The sequence below is a fragment of the Danio aesculapii genome, chromosome 5, assembly GCF_903798145.1.
Source record: "Danio aesculapii chromosome 5, fDanAes4.1, whole genome shotgun sequence".
Classification (NCBI taxonomy): Eukaryota; Metazoa; Chordata; class Actinopteri; order Cypriniformes; family Danionidae; genus Danio; species Danio aesculapii.
This window is the reverse complement of record NC_079439.1, coordinates 50,816,165-50,842,855: the sequence shown is the minus strand read 5'-3', so window position 1 is coordinate 50,842,855 and position 26,691 is coordinate 50,816,165. Positions and strand designations below refer to the sequence as shown.

The following is a 26,691-nucleotide window of genomic DNA, read 5'->3' as shown; positions in this document are numbered from 1 at the left end:
TGCTCTGCCAGTATTTGTTTACAGTGCAGCATGTATTTTGTGCTGAAAACTAGTTATTAAAAACAATGCTAAAAATGGACCTAATTTGTTTATATAGTATGTCAATACTTACCCATAAGCCCCATTGCTGATCAGTTTAATCATCTCAAAGTCGAGCTCACAGGGCTTGCGCCGGGACCGTAAGGCAGCACTCAAACTGTGGGACTGGATTTGTAAAATACTGTAAGTAACTGATTGACTTGTAAATAAGCTAAAGTTCACATACTGTTATTTAATTAATAATTGTAATTGTAAATTAAAAATAAATTAAATAAAAATACTCACACTGACAGATTCATCTGTCTCGGGTGTTTCTGCGATCCCACTGTCATAACTAGTTAGCTGGGCAATTTCTGCAAGACAATTACAATGAATTAGTTTATGGAATACAAATTCAACTAATCTTTGAAAACTTTGAAGAGTTTTCTTCTTTCTGAAGAAAACTTTCTTTTAATGGTCTTGCTAAACCAATAATACAGATATAACTTGTGAAACCAACATATAATACAAAGGTTTAAATCATCATGATCCAAAAATAATAAAAACTGTACAGATAAAGTATTATTCTTACATATTCTACATCCCAAATCCTCTACCTAATACAAAAATCTAATTATTAATTTAATAAATATTAATAAGCAGCAAATCAGCATTTTATTCAGGCAAGTCAAAGTTAATGGTTCATCAAAAGTGTCTTAAAAGAAAGTGTGACCTAATATGTTTTCCTACATGATTATGAGTCTGTCTTTTGCGAAAAATGCTTTACTTCATTTACAAAGGCAACATCAGACGTGTAATTTAGAGGGAATTTTGCTGATCATTCATTCATTCATTCAATTATTTCCTTTTGGCTTAGAAATCAATTTATTATTTATATGCTAACTATTCAGGCATATGTTTTTTTTATGCAGCGGATGTCCTTTAGCTGCAATATTGCTGATCAAAAGGACAGCTGTTTAAAAAAACTATTCTGCTGTTGTTTTTGACAGAAAGAAAAGAAAAAAACAAGAAGAAAGAAAGAAAAGAAAAAAAGAAAGAGAAAGAAAGAAAGAAAGAAAGTAAGTAAGTAAGTAAGTAAGAAAGAAGGAAAGAAAGAAGGAAAGAAAGAAGAAGGAAAGAAGGAAAGAAGGAAAGAAAGAAAGAAAGAAAGAAAGAAAGAAAGAAAGAAAGAAAGAAAGAAAGAAAGAAAGAAAGAAAGAAAGAAAGAAAGAAAGAAAGAAAAGGTCACATTTTCCAAAAGAGTAATTTTGTAGAGCTGACTAGTGTGGTTTCTAAATGACCTAAATGGTGTGGAAATCAATGGTGAAATCTACGCATCATGAAACATTTAGTCAAAAAACTGCTCCTCCAAACAAATCCGGTGAGGCAGTCCTCAGGAGGCTCCAAAAGTAACCGATGAACAGCAGGAGGTAATGAACCAGAGGGTCGTTCAGCTGTCTCAAAAGACAACTAAGCCCATCAAGAAAGCTCTCAGAACAGCTGCCTATCTCCATTTCCAATAATCACAGCAAACGATTTGGATGTTCTCCGAGGATTAGAAAGCCTTGGAGGGCTTTGTAACCAACACTGTTTTGGCAGACATGGCAATGCAGATGCATAAATGTCTACAGGCATATTCTCTTCTCATTACTGATAATGATAGTTCTGAATTCACAGTCCATTAGAGGATGCTGTGTATGTACAAGACATTTAGCTAATATTACAATAAATATGAAAACAAAAGTAAGATAAAAATACTATTTTCTGCACCTTAGTTCCACATATTATATTGTAATTTAAAAACATTGTTACACTAAAACCCACGTAACTAACAGTGTTGGGGAAAGTTAATTTAGAAAGTAATGCATTACAACATTGAGTTACTCCCCAAAAAGCTACTACTTGTGTTACTTCGTTACTTTCAATTGACACACTGTATAACCTACACCTTCATTTTACCAAAAAAAAGAATAATGTTACCTTCTGAGAACATCCTGACGCTATACATGCTGCAAATACAAATTAATGAAAATTGAAAGCAATGCGTTTGCTGCTTTTGTATTTTTGTCTTATTAGTTCAGTAAAATCACTGTCCATTGAGACAATCCCCTTTTCTTCCATGTATTCAGAATAATGAGAATACTTCCATCACAGAAAAGTCAAGCTCTGCCATCTTAGGCTGCGTCTAAAAATCGCCTACTACTCAGTAGGTGCTGCATTTGAATTTAAATGTACTACTCAACTGTTAGAAAAGTATGAAAAGTGTGAATGTGAGTAGTATGAATGGAACTTGGACGTACTATATCTGCAATTTTGTCATGATCATTTGACCTACCAGCGTCAGTTGCGTCGCTTCACTGTTATTCATGAATTCTCTTGTGATGCATCATGGGATCATGTAGCATGGATTGGATGCACACTTCAGAATCTCGTCGGAAGTAGTAGGTCATCCAGTACTTCTCACATGCTGATTTTTGAATTCTATGAATTCGGACATAATACTCACATAGTGTTTTTAGCGTAATATATATGGAAGCATGCGATTTCAGATGCAGCCATGGTTTTTGTCTGTTCCCGCATGGAGCTCATTCTCTCATTGAGTGGGATACACTAATTCAGCAAATTATTTTTAAAAAGTGAATTAATTAATCTAAAAAGTAACTCAAATATTATTACTTTTTTTTTTACAGTAATGCGTTACTTTAATTGTTACTTAGAAAAGTAATATAATTACGCAACTGGCAACTACCCCAACACTGATAACAACAGTATTTGACTGTGACTTTGACTAATTGATTTTATTAATTTCTACTTTCACTTATTTTACATTTTTACCAGCATACCAGCTGGCTGGACCAGTAGGCATTTCTGTGTTGAGTTTGCATGTTTTCCCAGTGTTCGTGTGGATTTTCCCCCATGTGCTCCGGTTTTCCCCAGAGTACAAACACATGCGCTATAGGTAAATTGAATAAACTAAATTGGCTGTAGTGTATAAGTGTGTGTATGAATGAGTGTATGGATGTTTCCCAGTACTGGGTTGCAGCTGGAGGGGCATCCGCTGTATAATATGCTGGATAAGTTGGCAGTTCATTCTACTGTAGCGACCTCTGATTAATAAAGGGACTAAGCCGGAGGAACATTAATGAATGAATATTTGATGCAAACTGGGTCAATTCCAGCAAAGACTTCTTTCTTGGAAGCACTCAGCCCGATAGCCTGTAAATAAAACTTTATTTCCTGATGAGCTGATACAATCTAATGTGGCTAGACTCCCAAAAGGAGCATAATAATTATCACCCAATGAAATGAAAACAGACTTTTTACACGCTCTTGGCATTTTTATTTTCAGTTTGTGAATAACCCATGAGTGTGCCACCTGAGGCCAGGGACAATTGGAAAAGACCATGGAAAAACTTTATTGAGGTCCTCTTACCCTCAAGTGGGTCCCTTGTCAGGCCAAGTTGGCTGATAATGTATCGTGGGATGTCTGTCTTGATGCCTTGGCCCTCTTTGGCATGACCCTCTGCAGCCTCCAGGAGATGATAAAACTCTTCTGGGTCAAACTCCTACAAGAGGACAAGCACTCTGTTAATGCAAGACTCAGACTAAACTGTGCCATAGATTTTCGTTTCTTGTATCATTTAACCCTACTGCATCAGATAAAAAAAAAAACATGTTTTATTAATTTTCAGAACTGTAATGCTTAAATGCTACTTTGTTTAAAGAATGGCAGCTTGATATGCAGATGGCTGCTCACTGTCAGTAGCTGCAATGTAATACATGCAGAAGAACTTTTCATTCTCAGCAACCCAGCTAAAGCGCTTACTGTAAACTGTATGTTGTTGTAAAATTGCCACGTTTAAGTTCTGTTTTCTTTCAAAATAGTCACTGCCTGATTGCTATACGATATAAAGTGGGTCTCAGAATGTACAAGAAGGACTGCATTAATCTAAATTTTCCACACAATGTCTTTAAAATATCCAAATAGATCTTACTCCAGCAATTTCAATGGAGTTAAATGAATGCTTAAGTCTATTTAACTGATTATATTTTAATTTCATAACCACATCAATGCTGTAAAAGGAACTGTATAAAATTGAATAATAATGTAATGATTTTTTTTTTTTTAATGTCATGTCAGCAACCAAGGCTATTTTCATGGCAAAAACATTTCAATAATACATTTACAATTAAAGATTAACAAACAAACGAATATATAAATTAAATACGATTTTTAGCGCTAATACATGATAAAAATTAAAAACATTTTTCTGGTCTCACTTTGCTAAAAATGCCTTTTAGAGAGTTAATTTCATAAAAAAAGTCTTCTGGAATCATTAAAAGCAGGACAATCCAGTAAAATGTGTTTCACTGTGGGAGGAATTGTGCAGTATAAATATTGAGTAGGGTCTTCACCTTTGAGCAAAAAACCATGGGTTATTCTTGTATGTCCAATCCGACAAATCACTTGATCAAATCTAGTGTTAAAATGTCTAAAAATTCTGTTTGAGATTTCAGGTTGTATTTCATACAGTTCATACATTTTTTAATGAATCCCACTCCTCTTGCCACTTGTTTAAAATGTAAACATTGATAAAAAGTCTCATCTCTGAAGGAGGGATTTGGCATTTGTTTACCACTTCGTCACCTTGGAATTATAAGGTTCTTATTATTATAAGGTGGACATTTTTAATGGATTTTTAATGACCACAGAGAGTCAGGACCTCGGTTTAACGTCTCATCCGAAAGATGGCACCCACTGACATGGTGTCTTCTTCATGTCAGATAGAACCTTATACTTCTAAGGTGATGACTTGCTTCAAAGCATCCTTAGTAGCTGAATAAGCTCGTATAACATTTTTATAAAAAGTTACATTAACCATTCACCGGAAGTTTATCGGCAGGGAAAAAAACAGCTGTGCAGAGACCCAAGCTATAAATTTTTTTCTCTGCTACCCTCAGGCAGACAGTTTCGCAGTATCTGGTCACACACCAGCCGACTCAAGAAAAGTTTCTTCCCACAGAATATCAGGCTGATGAACACTTAACACACCTCATGCAAACTCTTTCCATACCCCTCACTGCATACCATCAAGATGTAGCATGCACTGCAGGAGGTAATCTTTAACTAATCCATACTTAAAACAATACTGCCTACAACAATTAAACACCCACAGTCAGATTACGTGTACAGCTATTTATTGTCTTCTATATATTACTGTCAATATTGCCAATTGTACATTGTCTTGTTTTTTGGGAGTATGTTGTTGTATTTTGGACTGTCGTTGTATTTTTCACTGTCTGTATTTTGCACTGTTGTTGTATTTTGCACTGTCTGTATTTTACACTGTTGTTGTATTTTGCACTGTCTGTGTTTTACACTGTTGTTGTATTTTGCACTGTCTGTATTTTGCACTGTTGTTGTATTTTGCACTGTCGTTGTATTTTGCACTGTCGTTGTATTTTGCACTGTCTATATGTTGCACTGTCTGTATTTTGCACTGTTGTTGTATTTTGCACTGTTGTTGTATTTTGCACTGTCTGTATTTTACACTGTTGTTGTATTTTGCATAGCTGTATTTTGCACTGTCGGTATTTTGCACGGTCGGTATTTTGCACTGTTGTTGTATTTTGCACTGTTGTTGTATTTTGCACTGTCTGTATTTTGCACTGTTGTTGTATTTTGCACTGTTGTTGTATTTTGCACTGTCGTTGTATTTTGCACTGTCGTTGTATTTTGCACTGTCGTTGTATTTTGCACTGTTGTTGTATTTTGCACTGTTGTTGTATTTTGCACTGTTGTTGTATTTTGCACTGTCTGTATTTTACACTGTTGTTGTATTTTGCATAGCTGTATTTTGCACTGTCGGTATTTTGCACTATTGTTGTATTTTGCATAGCTGTATTTTGCACTGTTGTTGTATTTTGCACTGTCTGTATTTTACACTGTTGTTGTATTTTGCATAGCTGTATTTTGCACTGTCGGTATTTTGCACTGTTGTTGTATTTTGCATAGCTGTATTTTGCACTGTTGTTGTATTTTGCACTGGTTAGGAGCAAGGTTATAATAGTTTTGGATTTTTTTCATTAGTTTTCATTTTTGTTTTCAAATTCAGTTAGTTTTAATTAGTTTTTAGAGGTAGATTTACTAATTTGTATATTTTGAAATTGCTTAGTTTTAGTTTAGTTTTTATTAGTTTCAGTATTACTTTTAGTTTTTTTGTTTGTTTTTTGTTTTTTTGTAAATAATGATATTTGTTAGGTGCAAGATTCAAATTCACCAGAATAAATATTTGATACTTATTTATATATTATTTATATATAAAAGATTTTTGACACAAGAACACTACCATCTACCCATCCTTAAATTCAAATACAATAGCCCACAAGAGAGCAGCATTAAGTAAAATATGTGTGCAAGGCTGCTTCTGAGGTTAGATCCACAGTAGTTGTGGGAAGTTCAGATCTTTAACGCAAATCAGATCTTTTGTGACAATCTTCCCATGTTTGCAGTCAACGTGTCAAAAATATGTAGTCAGTAATCATAATTTCAGTCAGTTAAAACATCACCATGATCTGACAAATTACTTACAATTACATTTTGCAACTCAACTAAAGCATGATTCACATATTTTAATTCCATTATGACTTTCTATTATGAAATTCGGCAGATCATCTCATTTAAGCCCTCGGTTTACCGTGCTGCAGTCGTTCAAGTTAAGTTCAGTCACAGCAGGTTGTCATGTACTGTTTATGTTTGGTTCACCATCTGCTGAATCACGTATTTGCAGTATTATCGCTTCACCGCTTCTCGAATCTGATCTCAGTGTACTGTCCAAATAACTGAATAACTCAGTATATATTGGTTTATTTCAAATCAGAGGGGGCTATCGGCAATGTAAAAAGTAAGTTGTTTGTGGATAAGTGCTTAACGTTCCTGGAGACACAAATTGTTTCAAATGATTTGATTCGATTTGGTGAATTAGTTCAACCAGTTCACTTAGAAGATCCGGTTAAAAAAAATGATTTGTTTGTGATTGCAATCACTAACCCATTATTGGGCACAAATGTGCTAAATTAATACTTTTAAGTGTCTGTTCTGGTCGTATTTTATGTTGTCACCATGCTGCTGTCATGTCCAGCTGTTGTTTTTGTCATGAGAGCAACAGCGAGGATGACTGGAGGAGAACCGGCATGATGTGGCCAATGGCGTCGGGATTACAGACTCTGAGTAGCTGTATGGTCAAACACTTGGCAGCGCGATGTAAATAGATTTACTTCTAAAAGGTTTACAGTATGCATTAAATACATTTACAAAGATGAAAACAAAGGACATTTTTGCTGTAATTTTAGTTAGTTTTGTCTGTACACATTGCAGTTAGTTCTAGGTTTTTTTCCAATTCTAGTTTTTTTTTTTCTTCTTCTTTTATAGTCTTCGTTAACTATAAAACCTTGGTTAGGAGACCCTTTTTTTTTTTTTTTTTTACAATGTAAACCGAATTAAAATGAAAACAGTGACCACATAACCGTCATACATCATATATATATATATAAAACAAAATGAACAAAAATGTCCATTAGGTCGCATTTAGTCATACTAATTTGACAACAGACTGGAGCGAAAAGACAACCTACCAAACATTCAAGCAGTCGCGCAGGCCTGGCGATGACAATGAGAATCTTCTTCACTAGCTCCTTAATGAAGGTCACCTCTGCACTCTCCGATCGCTCAGTCGACTGCATTACAATGACAGAACACATCACAAGTGGCCATCTAAACCCATGCATCAATAAAACCAATGATCACAGACTCAAGATAAAAGAATCCACATGGGGAAACGTGTTTTAAATACAGAAAGCTAGTTTCAGCTCAAAAGAATCAAGAAAGCGATGTCCCTGGAGGTATCATTTACCTCATGAAAGAGCCTTTCCAGTTTATCTGTGAGCTCACAGAAGTATCGTGAGGTAATGAGGCCAAGGCGGGACTTTTCCAGGCAGTCTCTGGCCAGTTCAATGATCTGATGGTGTGCGAAGCTGAGGACACCATCAGCCAGAGGCAAAACGTTCTCAGGGGAGTTGCTTTGAATGATCTCCTTGATGCGCTCCTCCATCTGAGCTGTGGCCTGAAGAGTGGAAAAAACAAACCCACAATGAATTCCCCTTTCAATATGCAATCACTTGACACCGAGGAGGACTGGTGAACACTCACCTTGGGAAATCTTTCTTTGTATACATGATTCATCATGATAATCTCATGGTCACAGCATGATGGGGATCTTCCAGGACTGTCAATGAAATTTAATAAATATACATTTTCAGTATACTTTCAAGTTAAAATATTGTAACGATTTACATGAAGGAGTGTTCGTAAGTTTGTCATGTAACCTTTATAACCATCACTTGACACGTTATGAACATGAACAGGATGGAATACATGTTTATGACGACTGCTATTAAGTGTTACTTGCTCAGTTGTTATTTTAAATGTTACTGTGGTTTGAGAACTTGACATTACAAAGGCAACATCCACTCACTGGCCCCTTTTTTAGGTACACCTTACTAGTATCTGCTTTTGCGTTTTATGGCATGGCGCGATATCCTGCTGGAAGTAGCCATCAGAAGATGGGTACACTGTGGTCATAAAGGGACAGACATGGTCAGCAACAATACTCAGGTAGGCTGTGGCGTTGATACAATGCTCAATTGGTAGTAGTGGGCCCAAAGTGTGCCAAGAAAATATCCACCATTACATCACCACCATCAGCTTGAGCCATTGATGCAAGGCAGGATGGATCCATGCTTTCATGTTGTTGACGCCAAGTTCTGACCTTCTCATCCCAATGTCACAGCAGAAATCGAGACTCATCAGACCAGGCAATGTTTTTCCAATATTTTATTGTCCAATTTTAGTACGCCTGTGCAAATTGTAGCCTTCCTGTTCTGACAAGAGTGGCACTCGGTGTGGTCTTCTGCTGCTGTAGCCCATCCGCCTCAAGGTTGGACATGTTGTGCATTCAGAGATGCTCTTCTGCATACCTCGGTTGTAACGAGTGGTTATTTGAGTTACTATTGCCTTTCTATCAGCTTGGCCATTCTACTCTGACCTCTGGCCTCAACAAGGCATTTGTGAACACAGAACTACCACTCACTGGATATTTTCTATTTTTCGGACCATTCTCTGTAAATCCTAGAGTTGCTTGTGCATGAACATCCTAGGAGATTAGCAGTTTCTGAAATACTCAGACCAGCCTGTCTGGCACCAATAACCATGCCACGTTCAAAGTCACTTAAATCACCTTTCTTCCCCATTCTGATGCTCGGTTTAAACTGCAGCAGGTCATCTTGACCATGGCTACATGCCAAAATGCATTAAGTTGCTGCCATGTGATTGGCTGATTAGAAATTTGCAATAACAAGTAGTTGGACAAAGTGGCCGGCTAGTGTAACTTTTCATAAAGCTGTTATTGTCATGAATACCTCAACTATAATAGTACATATTTTGTATGCCAAATATTAATGATGCTCTTATACAATTCTTTGACACAGTATTGGTACTTTTAATAACATTAAAAGTGATTAGTGAATTAGTCAATTAGTGAATTGTTCCACTGGAAAATGATCAAAAAATATTAATGACAATTATAATGGCCTCATGACAATAATGTTTATGGCAGATTTATGACACCATTATTGTTGTTTTGGTAATGCCATGTTGTCATCATAAAGACATCTCAAACAATGTCATCTCTGCATTTAAAATGATATAACTAAGTGAATGGACAGTTGTCATAAGCATTCATAGAATCTCATTCATACTCATGACATGCATCAAGTCATGATAACAAAGCTGTCACCCTTTTTAAATCTTTACAAAAAAAAAATAATATTACTTTTTGAGAAAGAGGTGGGTTGCATATAATAGTATATATCAGGGATCACCAACCGTGCTCCTGGAGAGCTACCTTCCTGCAGTTTTCAGCTCCAACCCTGATTAAACACACCGAGACCAATTAATCAGCACCTGAAGCAGCACTTGTTAATTACAGGCAGGTGTGTTTGGTCAGGGTTGCAACTGAAATCTGCAGGAAGGTAGCTCTCCAGGAACTGGGTTGGTGACCCCTGCTATATATGCTAGTAATTCAATTATCCAAGGAGTTCAAACTTTGTGACATACTGTACAACACATATCAAAAATATCCAATATATATGTTTAATTTCTTTTCATTGGGAAAGTTGGTAAAGCTAGTAAAAAATAAACAAACATATACATTAGCTTTTCAATTAACATTAGAATTGAATTTGCATTAAATGTGCTTTGAGGTGCATATTTACAGAGCAGATTGTATGCGAAATGAGACACAGGAAAAAAAAACAACATATCTCAGTTAAAAAAAACCCCCCAAAAAAAAACAAGTACACTGTTTTCTGTACCTGAGACTGCGGGACCGTGGCCGCATAGGAGTGGCTCGTCTGTGGTCATCTCCAGAAATGCTCTCTGTGTAGAAATGCTTGGACAGGAAGTGCAGCTCATCTGGTGTGGGCTGGAAAGGCAGCTGATGGAGCTTCTCCTGTGATGAACAGGACGACTGGAAATGAAACGAAAATACATTGAAAAAGAAAAGAAAAGAAGAAATGAAATGGAATGAAAACATGAGAACAATGACCTTTGATGTGTTTAATTACACATCATGTGATAATAATGCGGATGATGGATAAAAATTAAAATGCAGCAATGGAGGTTTACTGTTTTCCTGTTTCTTCAAGATGATGTTACCCTACAATGGCATAGTGCAGAAAACGAAGTGAATATGCATTTAAGTGCCGATGCATGGTAGTTAATTCATTTTAATCCAAAATTAACTTATTTTCTGATGTTTTTTTTTTTTACTTTACCGAGAAGCTCTATCTAATGTCAACACTTGTCAAAAATCTTGTTAATCATAATTGACCTTAAACCTCAATTCTTTATGGGTGAATTTAGCTTTGTAATCGAATTTATTTTAAGAAGAATTTAAAATTATTATTATTGGATTTTTTTTCTCTAAAATTAACTGTCATTAATTGAATTTTGATTAATTGAATACTTTATTGAATAAATAAAGAATATTTTTCAATCAATCAATCAATCAATCAAAACTCTAAAACTTTGTTTGCTTTTAGTGTGAGCACCAAAAAGGCTTTGTATAACATTGGATGGCTGTTGTGCCAGCATTAAACCATTTGCCATTTCCTATAAGGACGGTCAGCTGCAGCAACTGTGTCACTAAACACAACAACAACCAGAGGGTGTGAGTGGGTCGACAGCCTGGCATGGATTCAGGGACATATTTACCAGCAAACAAATTTGGCACTGCCCAAAATCAGACTGGGGGATAGTCATGGCAGCATCTGTTGCCTGTGGCAAACAGTATCAGCCAAGTATCAGTTCAGCTGTGTGCTTATAGTGCACAGGGACACTTAAAACATACAGTATACAGCAATGAAGCTTACAGCTACATAAAAAAACAAACAAATAATGTTGGTGATGCTCATCATAAACAGCTACAGTTGAAGTCAGAATTATTAGACCCCTGTTTATTTTTTTCATCAATTTCTGTTTAACGAAGTGCAGATTTTTTTTCAACACATTTCTAAACATAATAGTTTTAATAACTCATTTCTAATAACTGATTTATTTTATCTTTGCCATGATGACAGTTAATAATATTTGACTAGATATTTTTCAAGATACTTCTAAACAGCTTAAAGTGACATTTAAAGGCTTAACTAGGGCAGTTAGGTTGACGGTTAGGGTAATTAGGCAAGTTATTGTATATCGATGGTTTGTTCTGTCGACAATCGAAAAAAAATTGCTTAAAAGGCCTAAAAATTGACCTTAAAATGGCTTTTAAAAAATTAAAAACTGCTTTTATTTTAGCCGAAATAAAACTAATCAGACTTTCTCCAGAAGAAAAAATATTATCAGACATAATGTGAAAATTTCCTTGCTCTGTTAAACATCAAAGGGGGGCTAATAATTCTCTTATTTCACCTCTGCACTTGAACTGTATGTACAAAGTGACGTTATTTCTGTTCCTAAGTCTAAAGCCCTTCAGTTTTAAGCCACACAAGCCTGTACAGTAGATGTACCTCATTTACTCATGCATTACATGAGTGGTTCCCAACCTTCTTTTAACTCATGTCTTACACAACCAAACATTTGTTCCTGCAGAACCAGCTACTTGTGACAGGTTGATCACTCACTCGAATATGAGACTGATTGTCAACCTACCAGTGATTTGACAGACAGATTTGGATAGAATCTGACCAGAAATCATGCAATGTTTAACAGGGCAAAATTATTCCATCACCTGCCACTTTCCTAGCGAAAGAACTTTAATAATGTTTTCTTGTTTTTTTTATTTATTTTTTATACATACATTCCTTCATTTTGTGAGTGGGAGTCCTGTGGATAATTTGAAACACCCACAACCAGCACAAACATGAGCATTCAAGGCTGCACTAGCATTCAACTCTTAAATCTTTTCCTGGTTGCATCAGGTTCTGTGAGTGCAGGTTTCTAGATCAGACAAGCAGTCAAAACTGGAAGAGAATTTGAGCACTAGACTTACTGACAGTATGTTTTAAAATATCGAGTTGATTAAATCAATTAGCTTTGAATAAATCCAATAGAAACAATTTATTATTTATTTATCAAATGCCTTTTTTAAATTATACATAATATTACGACAAGAATTGATTACATACATTAATAATGTTATTTTTATTAAAAAAACAGATGAAGCCCACCCTACTTTACTGTCTCATCCACTGGGGGGCCATGGACCACAGGTTGAAAAACACTGCTTTATACTGTTCTCGACTGGGAGCCTTAAAGTACAAATGAAATCAAAACTAACCAAATGCTTTTGCTAGCTCGCGCTTGTTAGTTAAACTAGTTTTTATTTTAATTCTCAGATTACGTCGCTCTGAGGTATTGCGCGTGGTTAACACTTAATTAACCACAACCCTCCAACTGTCAGTTTTGACAACAAACAGAAATTGTGTGGAGGACTCTGTTAGGTTGTAAAACTTCCACAAACCTTTCCCCAAACTTTCTGAATGCAATACCTACTTTAACACGCTCAATCGTTGTTGTATGTGTACGCTGTGTACATGTGCATGCTGTGTACATGTGCATCTTGTTTAAAGGTCTTATGATAATAATATGTAGGCACATTTTTATGTGTTTTAAAACTTTTACAACAAATCTAAAGCAAAAACAAATATATTTGCATATAGGTCAATATACAAATGTGTTTTTTACATACAGTTGAAGTCAAAATTATTAAGCTTTCTTTGATTTTTTTGATTTTTTAAAATATTTCCCAAATTATATTTAACAGAGCAAGGAAATTTTCACAGAATGTCTGATAGTATTTTTTTCTTCTGGATAAAGTCTTATTTGTTTTATTTCAGCTAGAATAGAAGCTGTTTTAAAAAAAAATATTTTAAAACTATTTTAAGGTCAATATCATTAGCCCCTTTAAGCTATTTTTTCAGTAGTCTACAAAACAAACCATCATTATACAATAACTTGCCTAATTATCCTAACCTACCTAGTTAACCTAATTAACCTAGTTAAGTCCTTAAATGTCACTTTAAGCTGTATAGAAGTGTCTTGAAAAATATCTAGTAAAACATTATTTACTGTCATCATGGCAAAGATAAAATAAATTAGTTATTAAAACTATTATGTTTAGAAACGTGTTGAAACAATCTTCTCTCTGTTAAACAGAAATTGGGGAAAAAATAAACAGGGGGACTGTATATGTATTTGTTTATAATATATAGCTTGGATTATACTATAATTAATCAAGAGACTAAATCTGTCATTGACGATTCTCCTAAAAATAAGCTTTAAAAGTTGTCGTTAGCAGGGTGGTTCTAATGTAACAAGCGAATGCCCTGAAGTCAGTGTAGTCCGTTTATAGCCCAATATTAGCTTTTCAGTTCTTGCCTTTGCATTTAGGATCCAAAAATGATAAAAGTTAGATTATCGTGTGAGGATTATCCGGTTGAACAAAACGTGCAAGTGTAATGAACTGCGTTTGAACACAGAGCTTATTATTTGCAATCTTCGAAGAGCTTATCGGAAAATACTATGGGGCTTTTAGTGAGGGAACCAGTTTTATGCTAGCAGCCAATTAGCCTACAAGGTGATGTCATAGTTTTCCCACTATATATCTTTTACTAGTTATATTGCAAGATTAAAAAGATCATTCAAAAGTTCATCCAAAAATAAAAGTTCTTTAATCAGTTACTCACCCTTTAGTATTTTCAAAACTTTATGAATTTCTTTCTTGATAAATACAAAAGAGAATATTTTGAGCAATGTCATTGTAGCCACCTGTAATCACTGACTTCCATAGTATTTGTTTTTCCTACTATGAAAGTCATTGGTTACACTTTTTTAACTTATCGGAAAAAAGAAACTCAAATGTTTGAAACCACTTGAGGAAGATGTTATTTAGGTTAACTAGCCAATCATTTTGCCATTAACTAATAGGCAACAAAAAAGTATGCCTGGGCTATAAGGGTGCATTCATACTAAGAGTGATAAATTTGCTTGATACCAACTTTTTCTTTCTTTATTTTTTTATTAGTTTGCCTTTGCTCGCAGGTTGATTTTCTAGCTTTTTCCTATGGTGGAAATGTGTATGCACACTTAAATAATACTGTCAGAAAAAAAAACAAACAAACATGCAGCACTTACGGAGACTGTAGAGCTGGGTGTGTTTGTTCCATAGCCAGAGGAGGGAAGAGAAGCCAAGGACCAGCGTCGCCCATCAGTTCTATAAACACAGAAAACCCTTAGTCCATATACCTTTAAATATTACTGCCACTGTATAGAATCATCTGCAAACTGCATATACTAGATTGCATTCCATTGGCTCCAAGACAAGAGAGGCAAGTGGTACATTAGATAAAAGGAAAATGCTGAGTGAGTCATTTATTTTCAAAGTAGAGCAGATGAAAGACAGTGGCAGTGTAACCCATGAGCTGAGGCTGCTATCTTTTGGAGCAGTGCGCTGTGAGCAATTTCTCCTGGCTGACTGAATGATCTGATGATAATCACAGGAAGACAAATGCCACAAACACTGGGAGGAGAGTTGCATGTGCCGAATACATACAGAAAATGCCCAAAAATGGTTGTACAGACACTTGATGTCAGTATGATGTCAATTGAGGTTGCAATGCACTATGGTTGATTTCTGGGGAATATGTATAACAGAGTGAATCTCATGAATCACAAGTCCAGGTCCTATCTCACAACAAAATCATAAGAATGAACCTCTTATAAATTATGTTCATACAAAACATATGGACAAAACAAGTCTTTTTCATTGTGGCTTTTTTTTCAGTTTATGTGATTACTCAGATTATCAATTGTTCTAGTGTGTGTGTGTGTGTGTGTTTAATAAAGTGAAACTTATTTAATTACCATTACTATTTTTTAAAAAGTAGTTTTTTATTCTTTATGATAGTTACTTATGTTTTTCCTTTCTTTAGTTAAAATATTAATAAAATAAATCAATAAAAATAAGGTCCTACCAATAGCAGTAAAGACTAGATTATCAAACAAATAGTTTTTTAAAGTAGTGAAAAAATTATTATTGGATTATCATGACTATAAATATTTTAATACTTTATGACAGTTTCTTTTCTTTATTTAATAATAATAAAATAAATAAATATATAACAATAAGAAAAAAATTCCTATCTAAAGTTGCACAAACAAGATTATGGAACAAAATATTTTTTAAATGAGTGAAAAGGATCTGAACACACTTCTGTAAGGTATCATGAGATTCTCTCAATAAACTTTCAGTTACCTGTCTGCTCTTAGTCCATGACTTGGTGATCATAAATGATAAGAAAAAAATGTCAATACATATGTATAAATAAATAAACAAACAAATAAATAAAAACAAAAGGCAAAAATAATTTTAAAATAAAAGACCTATTTTTTTTTTCTAATTTAGCCCTGTCTGCTCGAACACAGTTTGATGTGACAGGCTAAAATCTGAACTTTCGAACCATGGTTTTAAATTTCCTCTCATCTAAAACTGTAGAAAGCCTGTCAGCTCGTGAGGTTTTCAAAAGCAGAAACCAAAGCTTTCATCAGGCACACACTTCTCGCATCAAAGAATATTGTTTACTTTATCATTGAACAGATATGCTGATCTTCCTGACAGATCTGGACCACAATTCTAATAATACAGCTGCTTTTTTTCTCAGATTAAGCAGTTTTCATGCAAGTTTGTAAAGTCTGTTCATCTCATTACATTTTCATTGCCTGATATTCATCTCACAATAGCATTGCAGGGAATTGTGGGTGTTTACCAAATAAAAAGAGCCAAACTCAAAACTCAATGATAATCTATGAACTATCTAAAAATAGTTGCTTAGTAACATCTCTTCAGATATGGACTATATGTATAGATTTCATTAATGTTTGTGTTAGCGTCATTACCTGCGTGTGAAGGAGAAATGTGCTGAAGCACTAGGGGAGAAGTTTCTAGGGCTGTCTTGTGGACTGGTGCCTGAAAAAGAAATATTTTATTTTAATCTTCTTTATTTTAATGATTTGTTTATTTAATGTGCCAACAATATGCTGAGCATTAAACGATTATATGCTAACAATCTTACTAACATCTATCATTTGCAAGTCAACAGTATCATCATTCTTAACAAAAAGGATGTAAAACACAGTGCTACCCACTGGTTTGAAATATACTAGCAGTGGTAGCCAGATTGAAACACTTCTTTTACCCACAGCACATAAATGGTTAACTACATCCGACAAACTAAATGTTTTTAATTTTTAACAATATATTTTTTTTATTATGACACGGTTTACAATACTTCTTTTAAAGTAGTTAAAGTTTTTAAAAAAGAAGGTTGAAATAAAAAATGTAAAACCACTATATGCTTTTCAGAAGCCATGTGCACTCACTGACAGGTAAATCTGCTGCTGACACCGATACGTATAAAATATGTAATATATTTACATAAAATTAATACAATATACAGCAATTGAGAAATATATGACATAAAAAATAATAAAAAAAGGCAATAGCTCTATAAATTATAATAGTTATAAGAACAAAAAGTGTAGATTATTTAAAAGTGCAGTAGGTGATTGTCTTCAGAAACATTTTTTCGGCTTGATTTCACTTGCCGTGCGTTAAAGGATTTTAATGCATGATGCGGAGGTGAAGGTCCACCGTGAAGTGTCAAAATTTTTGTCCGTTTTTACTTGTCAGACTTTCTAGTCCCTTCACTGAATCAGCTGTGACAGGCTGACAGACGAAGAGAGCGAGAGCCTGTGCGTGCTGTTTATACCTGCTACTATTAAAGAGGAAATGAAGCACTCAGTCAAGTTTACATTATTTTGTACATTGGATTTCACTTTAATGAAAATATATTAAACAAACTCGATTAGTGTAACCATTTAGCAGAAAACAGCATGTTTTACTATAGATTTTAGACCTAGAGCGCCGCCTTCTTGGAATGTTGCTGTGTCTGACGTCACAGAGTTGGTTCCGTTCTCTCAACAGAACAGATACAGTGGAAGTAAAGGAGACTGTAAAGCCTAATTTAACCCAATGCGTGAAGTTGTGGGTGTGGAGCTGCTGCAAATACAAGCATCAGATGTGTGTCTAATATAAAAGTATATATATTTATTCTATTTTTCTTTTTTCTCCTTTTAATTACAGATCATTTGATGCGCTTTGCTCCATTCTCTGTATTACGCTGCCTGACTGTCTGTCTGGGTTTCAACAATGATTGTAACAGACTGAACACAGAGACTGGACAGCCTAATTTAACCCAATGCATGAAGTTGTGGACGAGCATCGCAGAGCTGGTGCAAATAAAACAAATACAAGCATTTAAGTGTCTTAAGTTGTGTATTTTTCTTTTGTTAATTCCTTTCGTTTGATGCGCTGTGGTCCACTCTCTCATGCTGCACCAGCGCTGCCTGACAAGGGGATCTACTTTCAGACTAATGCAATGATTAAAATGATACATGCCTTCACGCTTTACTAAGTCACGTCTGTGTGGATTATGTCAAGACATATTCTCTTATCAACTCAATCAACTGATTGCTCAACATGTATGAAAGACATAATAACCTGCCATAAGAAACACCGCACCGATCTTAGTTTGGTTTGATAAAATCAAAAATTAAAGATTGTGATGCATCACTGACAAACAAAAAGAACAAACAACATAAGGTCGAGTTAATCCTAGAGACAATCCAAAAAGTGAGCGCATACTCCATTGTCACCATATGTGCACTCTTATTAGCTGAACCCCACTGTTTCTGGGGATGGCTTTTGGCAATATGGCCACAGTTGAAGTTCTGGGAGATCCCAAATCATGGTCATTAAAGCCAGTGCCCCACTTCCATCGACAGAAAAAAACAGCCTTCTACCCTGCAATAATTACTGATAATTACCCTGATTGATACGGGAAGGAGTTAATAGTTAATTAACAGACATGTCCATGGCCCCACCAGTGTTGATAAAAACAGGCCCCTGAGCTTAACTGATGGTGGCTGCTCATTAATGGTGACTCATTTACTGATACTTCCATGCAACCGATAAACACGGACAGATGATTTGAAAAAAGAAAAATGCAAATAAGAATGGAATAATGATGCAGAATTTACATGTTATTAACAAATATGAGGTTTCAAAGGCCGATGCCATTATCTACAAAGCAGTTTTCCAGATGGCTGATGCAGTGCCATGAATACTAGACTTTAACAACATAAAATGAATTCCTTTAATTAAGCAAAGGGGCATTGAAATGATAGCCTGATCACCTGTTATATGACCATGATTCTGGAATTGCCCATATATATCTGTTTGCTCCAGTGTTGACTGTTGCTTGCCTGACCATTCTGTTTAATAAACCAGTGTTTGGATCTGCACCTCCATAGTCCTGCGTCACATTACACTAAGCATGGCTAGAAGAAACAATGTGAGAGGAGGAGTGCAATGAGCAGTTTATGAAATTGGATCTGCCTCCATACTTGCCTTTCCTAAATCCGATTGATAGACAACCCTACACTAGAGTAGATGTGCTACAAGTCAAGGATTTAGCATGCGGTGACATACAGTAGGTGAGGAATCATGTCAGGGCTGGATACAGCACACTAGAGGATTCTTCCTCCATTGCTTCATGAGAGACAATATTTCATGTGATGTCGACGAAGTGTTCTGGCATGACCAAGCCCAAAGACAAGAAGAAGCAAATTGATCTTGTTTCCACCTTTGATTTTTGTTCCTTTTATTTTTGTATACTTTAGTACAGTGCATTGTAGGCTGAAAACCATACAATGAACAAATTGCATGGCCCTGAACATTGAAATTAAAACTGTACAGTACTTCTCCCTGAGAACTATATGTTTTCTGTTTTGTGTTGTACACTCTCAGAAAAAAAGGTACACAGTGGTACAAATAATGTTCTAAGCAACAGTTTTGTACCTTTGTAAAAGTACCACGTATGATACTGTTCTGTACCTTTTATGGTACAACTGAAATGAAGCTACACAATTGTTCTCCTAAAAAAGGTACATAATAGTTGGACAACACCTTCTTTATTACAATATTTTTGAAAATAAACATGACTGGAAAGGCAAAGTGAGTTTATGAATAATTTCCATATTAAAATATGAATCTTCATTTAAAAGCATATGTTTAAATAAACATTAATTATTAAGTCCTATAATACAAAACAACTGCTAAAACAAAACTATAGATATTGTAAACTAAACATTTAGGCATTTTTAATAAACATTTGGTAAGAATTTTTTGATAAATACATTTTCATTATTGATATCCGCACCTTTTGGCATTTGCTTTCCACTACGAACGTGAGCTGGCAAAAGTCCTGCAGTTGCAAAGAGTTCATGCAGACATTTTAGTATTGTACAACTAATCAAAAATTGTGCATATCTCATTACAATACTTTTGCATAATTCTATTTCTATTTAAAAATGAAGTAAATTAAACAAACTTTTAAGTGATTATAAAGGTATTGTGTGAAAATTGAAAAAAAAAAGTTTAATATTAGAAAGTGTTTCTGTAACATTTTTTTGAAAAAGTGTTGTGAAATGTTTAGTAAAAAATAGATCTTTTGATTTATGTTAAAGTATTTTTTATTCTTTATTGTCAATGGAAAAGATGCATTTAAACAAAAAAACTTTTTAAAAAACCATTGTTTAAAAATGTATTTTAGGTTTTATATTTACTCTAAATAAATTGTCACATTTTGGATATAGCAACATTTCTTAAAAGGGGTGGTCCACAGTGTAGTTTTAAGGCTTGGTTGTGTTTATAAGATGCAAAGCAATGTGTGCTCATATTTCACTTGAAAAATATGACATGATAGCTAACAACAACATATTTCCTAGCTCCTCTGAAAGGCCTGCCCTCAAGAGGCTCTGATTGGTAATCTGTCATAATGTGCTGTGATTCGCGGATTGGCTCCACGTCACGCCCGTACAAGCATGCACCTTTCTGCTGTGTAAACAGTCAACCTCATGCCCGCTCTCTAAAATAAAATCTGACAAGTGTCTTAACGAGTGAAAATGGGGTGCAGCTCCTTTAAGAGAGATAACCATTGTGTGTGTGTGTATGTGTGTGTGTGTGTGTGTGAACTGTCTGTAGACACCAGTAACACGAGAAGCGCATATGCGTGGGACCGATGTTTATTTAAATTTTTCTCTGATGCTGGGATTAAGTTATTGTTCTGTAATATACAGTGACGCTGTTGACAGAAGAATAAAGCACAAGATGTGGGATGCGACCTGTGTGAGCCTTGATTGATTTTTCTGCTGCTACAGGAGTTAGGCGAGATCTCTTGTATTTTTTAACTCAATGCATTACACAACGTTTTTCAAATATATTCGGAATATGCATGTGTAAGTAATATGAATCATTCACATATCTTTTGCGAGTTTATTATCTGACATGTAAAACGCACGAAAAAGCTGCCTATAGAGAGACAGCAGTTTACAGCAGTTTGACTGATAAATATGAATTAGTAGCTAAATCGTTAGCGGTGCCAAACAGCATTTACTGTTGTTTACATCTTTGCTAGGGATTTAATGCTTTAACGCTAGACATTGTATGATGTCATGATCAATTTAAACAATTAAAAACTCACAGGCTAACAGTTACATCTTCTGCTTGTTGGAGCTGCTCCTTCTTTGAGGAGATTTTACCAGAATCCAGCACTGAACTGGGAGAGATTTTGGAAGCTGTGTTTTGTCAAATCATACTTGTTATGTATTTTATAATTCTCTGGACCATAATTAATATTGAACTGTAAGCACTTTTGTCTTTGTGTCGTGTCATTTGGAACCCCAAATACAGAAACAGAAGAAGCTCTGTGGAAATACCAGGGTTTGGACAACATTTCAGCTTTCTCTGCTGTAACATTACAGCTCCTCTGGCCACGCCCCTTAGCTGCGCAGTGTGTGTGTGCATGGTAAAAATACGTTTGTGATCTCACTGGCCCGGAAGTATTTTTTTGTAGTCTCCAAAATTCGTTCATTGTAGGCTTTGCTAAGGTAACTCTGTAAAAACCAAGGTCTCCCTTTGCATTAAACTTTAAGCATCTTATATTTAAAGATGCTGTTTATGTTCACACAGCTACATTACACATCAACTAAAGTTTAAAATATCATATCGTAGTGGACCACCCCTTTAAATAGTTCTTGAAGGAACTGTAACTGTTTGACACTGTTAAGGTACTACAAAGTGTCTCGTCACTGTAGTGGTACCTTCATGGATCTAATTTGTACCTTTGATGAAGGTAATTGCAATATTGCAATATCTGCAGGTTTTAAAAACCAAAGTCACATTTTGGTTTCCCATGGTATAAATCATGTCCTTAAAGGTACAAACTACAATGATACAAATTTGTTTCTTTGTCTTAATGTACAAGTCCGTTCGATAAAAATGTTAGTGACAAGGGTTTGTATCTTCTTTGGTACAACATTGTACAATTTTTTCTGAGAGTGTATTGTTTACTGACTGCTTGAGAGTGTTTATCATTTTGATCACTTAGTGGATTATTTGAGAGCAGTGCTGGGTTGTGAACATAGGTAAAACGATTCTGAGGCAAAAGTTTCATTTTGCAAGAGAAGTCAAAGGTTTTTTTAACAGTGCTTGAAGGTTTTGTGTTTAACGGTGTGGGAGAATGGAGCAAGGGTTCAGAAATTGTGTTTTAGTAATCAAGAAAAACTGTAATGAAAATTAGATTGAAACTGCTGGTTTAAAGGGATAGCTTATGAAAAATGTTACAGGTTTTCAGCTTTCTTCAAAATATCTTTTTTTATCTTATTTAGAAACCAATTAAGGTTTGCAACCACTTGAGGGTGAGTAAATGTTCATTTTGGGGGTGAACTATCCCTTTAACAGAAGAAAGAAAACAAGTGGAGGATTAGTAAGTGCTAGCTTTAGCTAGTAAGTGCTTATATATTAGTAAGTGCTAGCTTTAGCTAGTAAGTGCTTATATATTAGTAAGTGCTAGCTTTTTTAGAAAAGAAAAAAAATAAAATAAATAAATATATATATATATATATATATATATATATATATATATATATATATATATATATTTTTTTTTTTTTTTTTTTTTGCACACAACAATGGATACTGTAAATCAAATAAATGCTGCACATTTAAACTTTTATTTAAACTATTATCTAAAGAAAGGGAACAACTTTGTAGAATAGAAGTAGAATATTAAGTGATGATAAGAAATGTTTTATAATTACAAGAACAATTCCATTGTCCATTTATCAGCAAACAAACTTACAGGGCCTTTCATTTCGTACAGTGGTGTACCATAAATACATCTATAAAATGTATTTCTGAATATTTATGTAAGCTTAATCCTCTCGTACTTCATGAATCAAGTACAAATGCTTTGCTAAATGGTAACTGGAAACATAAGCTGCCAGCTGACCGCCTCAAAATTGAATGGCCATAAAACTAAAGTGACATTTAATCCCATTAAAAGACCATAATTAAATCAGCAGTAATGCTAAATGTTCGTTAAAGATTTCCAGAAGAGTACAGAGGCAGTGTGTGCGCAGGCTGCACTATCAGAAAGATGAAGATCTAGTGCGCGGCTCATGAAGCACACACAAGGCTGCTGCTCAAACATACATTTTCTGCAATGCTTTATTTAATGCTTGGCCACCTTATGACTGCTCTCTTTAACACATGGGGCTCAAGCTCAAACAAACAGGGAGTCATTATACTGACTGACAACTCATTGGAGGGCCATATTAACATTCAAGCCCAAGAAGAAAGTGCAAACTTGATGTAATTCAATGTAAAAGCATTTTAAGACATGCCATTTATATTTCAAGCATTACCTGTCACCAGTGGTAATGCAAAGACATAGCTGCTGAAATATATCTTTGGTTGTTGTGTGTATAGACGTGCATTAGACACAAACTCAGTCATGTTTCCATAGAGTATATGCAGTGAAAACTAACTTTTTGTTTGTTGTTGTACATATGGAAGGGGTCATTTAAACTGCTATGAAAATACTACAAATAGTAAGCATAATAATTATTATTATTCTTTCCTAAGCAATTGTTGCACTTAAAACAAAATACTGTTTGCGGTTTGTTCAAACTACTTATTTAAAATGAGCTGAAACACAATTCTTTTTTAGTTTTTTAGGGACGACTTAATCGTTTTATGTTCAATTAATTTAAATTTGTAAAAACTAAGTTAATGTAATTCCTTTACAAATTGGCTTTTTGGAACCCAGCATTTTTACAGTGCGCTTAACCAAAAGTTTAACCAGACAAACACACCAGAAAGCAGTTTGAGTAACTTTAGTGACTGGCAATTGTTCCTCTCAATATCTTTGTTTTTTGTATATATTCACATTTACTTTATCATGTTCAATTCAAGCAGCTTGACATTCAAATTTTGGTTGTATACAAATAATACAAATGAGAAAAATCAATAAATTGCGACAAATTGTATTGGATATAAAAAAACAGCTGGTATAATACCAGTTATAATCGAATGACCCATGAATATTTACAAACATTTAGATTTAGTAAAAATAGACCACTTACGGACATATACTTCCAAGGTTTCAACATAAGCCACAAAAAAGTGAGTGTCACGTGCACTGAGAGAAACTAAAATTGAAACTAAACCATTTGTATAGTGCAGCACCTTAAATGTTCAGTAAGTGACTAAATGCAACAATACAACCATGATAGTTATTCAATACATATATATATATATATATATATATATATATATATATATATATATATATATATATATATATATATATATATATATATATATATATATATATATATATATATATATATATGGGGGGTGGCTGAATCTTGTTATATTTTTGACGTTAGTTGCAGGCTTAAGGGAGGAGGAGGGGGGTCCGTAAATGACCTACAGGAAAGTAGGTTGAGACCCCTACTTTAACATGTGTCCTGTATTACACCATCTTTAATCAGGTGTGTAGTACCATCTTTTCAGGAAAGAAGCCAATCATATCATAGTTGCGTAATAAACGTTACATTGTGTATTATTGGTAGAATTATGTTGGAAAAAGTATCACAAGGATAGACTTTGAAACCATTTGTAATAAGAGACAAACACATACACAACACACTTGAGTGGTTACCTGTGTGTGATGACAGAGGCGAGTGTGGTCGAGGAAGGGCTGATGACTGTCCACTACCTATTAGACTTTTTCTGTTGCTGGTTCTGCAGCTAGAAAAACAAACCAAACAGTTGTGTTTTGTGAGCAGATCTATGCAACAACACAAGTCACAGCAAACAGATATAAGGGATATATGAATACTTACATTGTGCATGCGTTATAGTTTACATAAAATATCACAGGTTTATAAGTATCATCATAGATATTTATATACAATTTGTATCAAATAAGTCTGATACAAATTGCATATGTGCATGGATGTGACAAGATAACAATACAATTTAACTCTCTAACAAGATCTTAATGAACTGCTTAGAAACATTTTACATATTGTGTCAAATCATATGCTGCTGATATACAGAGCAACTTTTTTCCCCAATGTTGCTGGGCAACTTTGGGAAATTATACCATATATGGGCAACCAGATGAGACACATGGGAACTAATTAGGGCAATGAGTTACATATACAATATTGTTGCTTATTCTTAACAGAAAAGTAGCCAAGCAACATTGCCCAAAAAGTTGCCCTGTGTATCATCAGCATTACACTTTCAACCTCCTTATGCCTGAAAAGGAAAACATTTGCACAAAAACATTTAATTTGAAGATTTTCCAATCAAACCAGGTACAATCATGCTCCTGCAGGGCAAACATTGCACAGATTTTAGCTCCAACCAAATCCAACACACTTGCATAAAAATGTTCTAGTGAGTCTAAAGACCTTTATTAGCTTGTTCAGGTGTGTGGAAATAAAGTAGCCACTGAACTCTACTGGCTGCCAGGAACAGGTTTGTACGACCCAGGATTAGTTTTGTATTATATATATATATATATATATATATATATATATATATATATATATATATATATATATATATATATATATATGTATATGTAATGGAGTAAAAGTTTATCATCTCCATGTGTTTTTAAGGCCTGCGAGCATTTGTTGAGAGATTAAAGCATTTTGGTAGTGCATATAGTTTAATAAAGATTAATTTTACTTAATTATGTATATGGTGACTATACAGTGCTATTTTGCATTTGATTATTCCATTTCTGTACCTAAATGTTGATTCTCTTTCCAGAAAACCATAAAGCATGATTTATTTCACTTTATTATTTGCTCCATTTTGTTAATTTATGACTGTAGTGTGTTTATTATATATGTACATAATAAATTACATAAAATTATTTATATTTCACTCTCCTACAAAATCATCCCATGTAAGGACTTTGAAGTTATCTGGAGAAATTGTATCGCAATATATAAATTTTGCAGAGAAAAAAAAATAAAAATTTTTCCAATACTGTGTAGCTCCATTACATTACTCCAATAATACTCTGTGTAGCTCCATTACTCCAATAATATAATTCCAATAACTCTTGCATACTACATGACATAGTCAAAATGACTTCTTCCCCAGCATCTGTTGTCATCTTCTAGTATCAAACAAAACTGTTTGCAGCACATACAGTAGAGCCTAAGTTACACTGTTTTAAAAGAGGTTTTAGAACAAAAGAGTGCCTAGCACCGAAAACAGAAACCTATGTAAGAGTATTTATCAGACTACTACGTTACAGCATATATGGTACCATTTGAAAGCATGGAATCTCTATTTTCTGGTAATATGCATTATTTTACAATTTTTTTCTGTATCATTCAGACACAAAACCCCAAAATATCTGCAGTAAAGAGATTAAAATGTTGGTAATAGGTCCCCTGAACTTCTTTTTCCGAATCTATAGGAAATGGTACTGTAATAGAGAAGATTTAGCAGCACAATAATAGAGGACAGAGTGAAATCCTAGAGGGCAAATGAACATGTGACTGTGGCCTCTTCTCTAGCTATTGATCCCAAAGTTGGTGTCTGAATGGCAGCCTGG

The 26,691-nt window shown here is 34.5% G+C and overlaps 1 protein-coding gene across 6 annotated transcripts in view; it reads right to left on the bottom strand.

Annotated features, from left to right (window-relative positions):
- mast4 (microtubule associated serine/threonine kinase family member 4) overlaps nucleotides 1-26,691 on the bottom strand; it is a 205,034-nt gene that overhangs the window by 28,650 nt on the left and 149,693 nt on the right. For 4 of the 6 annotated variants that reach the window (XM_056458430.1, XM_056458433.1, XM_056458432.1 and 1 more), the window contains exons 5-14: nucleotides 24,766-24,854; nucleotides 16,535-16,604; nucleotides 14,774-14,852; nucleotides 10,450-10,604; nucleotides 8,228-8,303; nucleotides 7,932-8,141; nucleotides 7,654-7,755; nucleotides 3,452-3,584; nucleotides 325-392; nucleotides 113-204 (exon numbers count right to left, since the gene is read on the bottom strand). In XM_056458430.1, coding sequence (XP_056314405.1) covers nucleotides 113-204; nucleotides 325-392; nucleotides 3,452-3,584; nucleotides 7,654-7,755; nucleotides 7,932-8,141; nucleotides 8,228-8,303; nucleotides 10,450-10,604; nucleotides 14,774-14,852; nucleotides 16,535-16,604; nucleotides 24,766-24,854 — 1,074 coding nt within the window. Of the gene's footprint in view, nucleotides 1-112; nucleotides 205-324; nucleotides 393-3,451; nucleotides 3,585-7,653; nucleotides 7,756-7,931; nucleotides 8,142-8,227; nucleotides 8,304-10,449; nucleotides 10,605-14,773; nucleotides 14,853-15,893; nucleotides 15,915-16,534; nucleotides 16,605-24,765; nucleotides 24,855-26,691 lie in introns of all 6 variants that reach the window. The other 2 variants (XM_056458429.1, XM_056458434.1) reach the window with 1 other exon arrangement.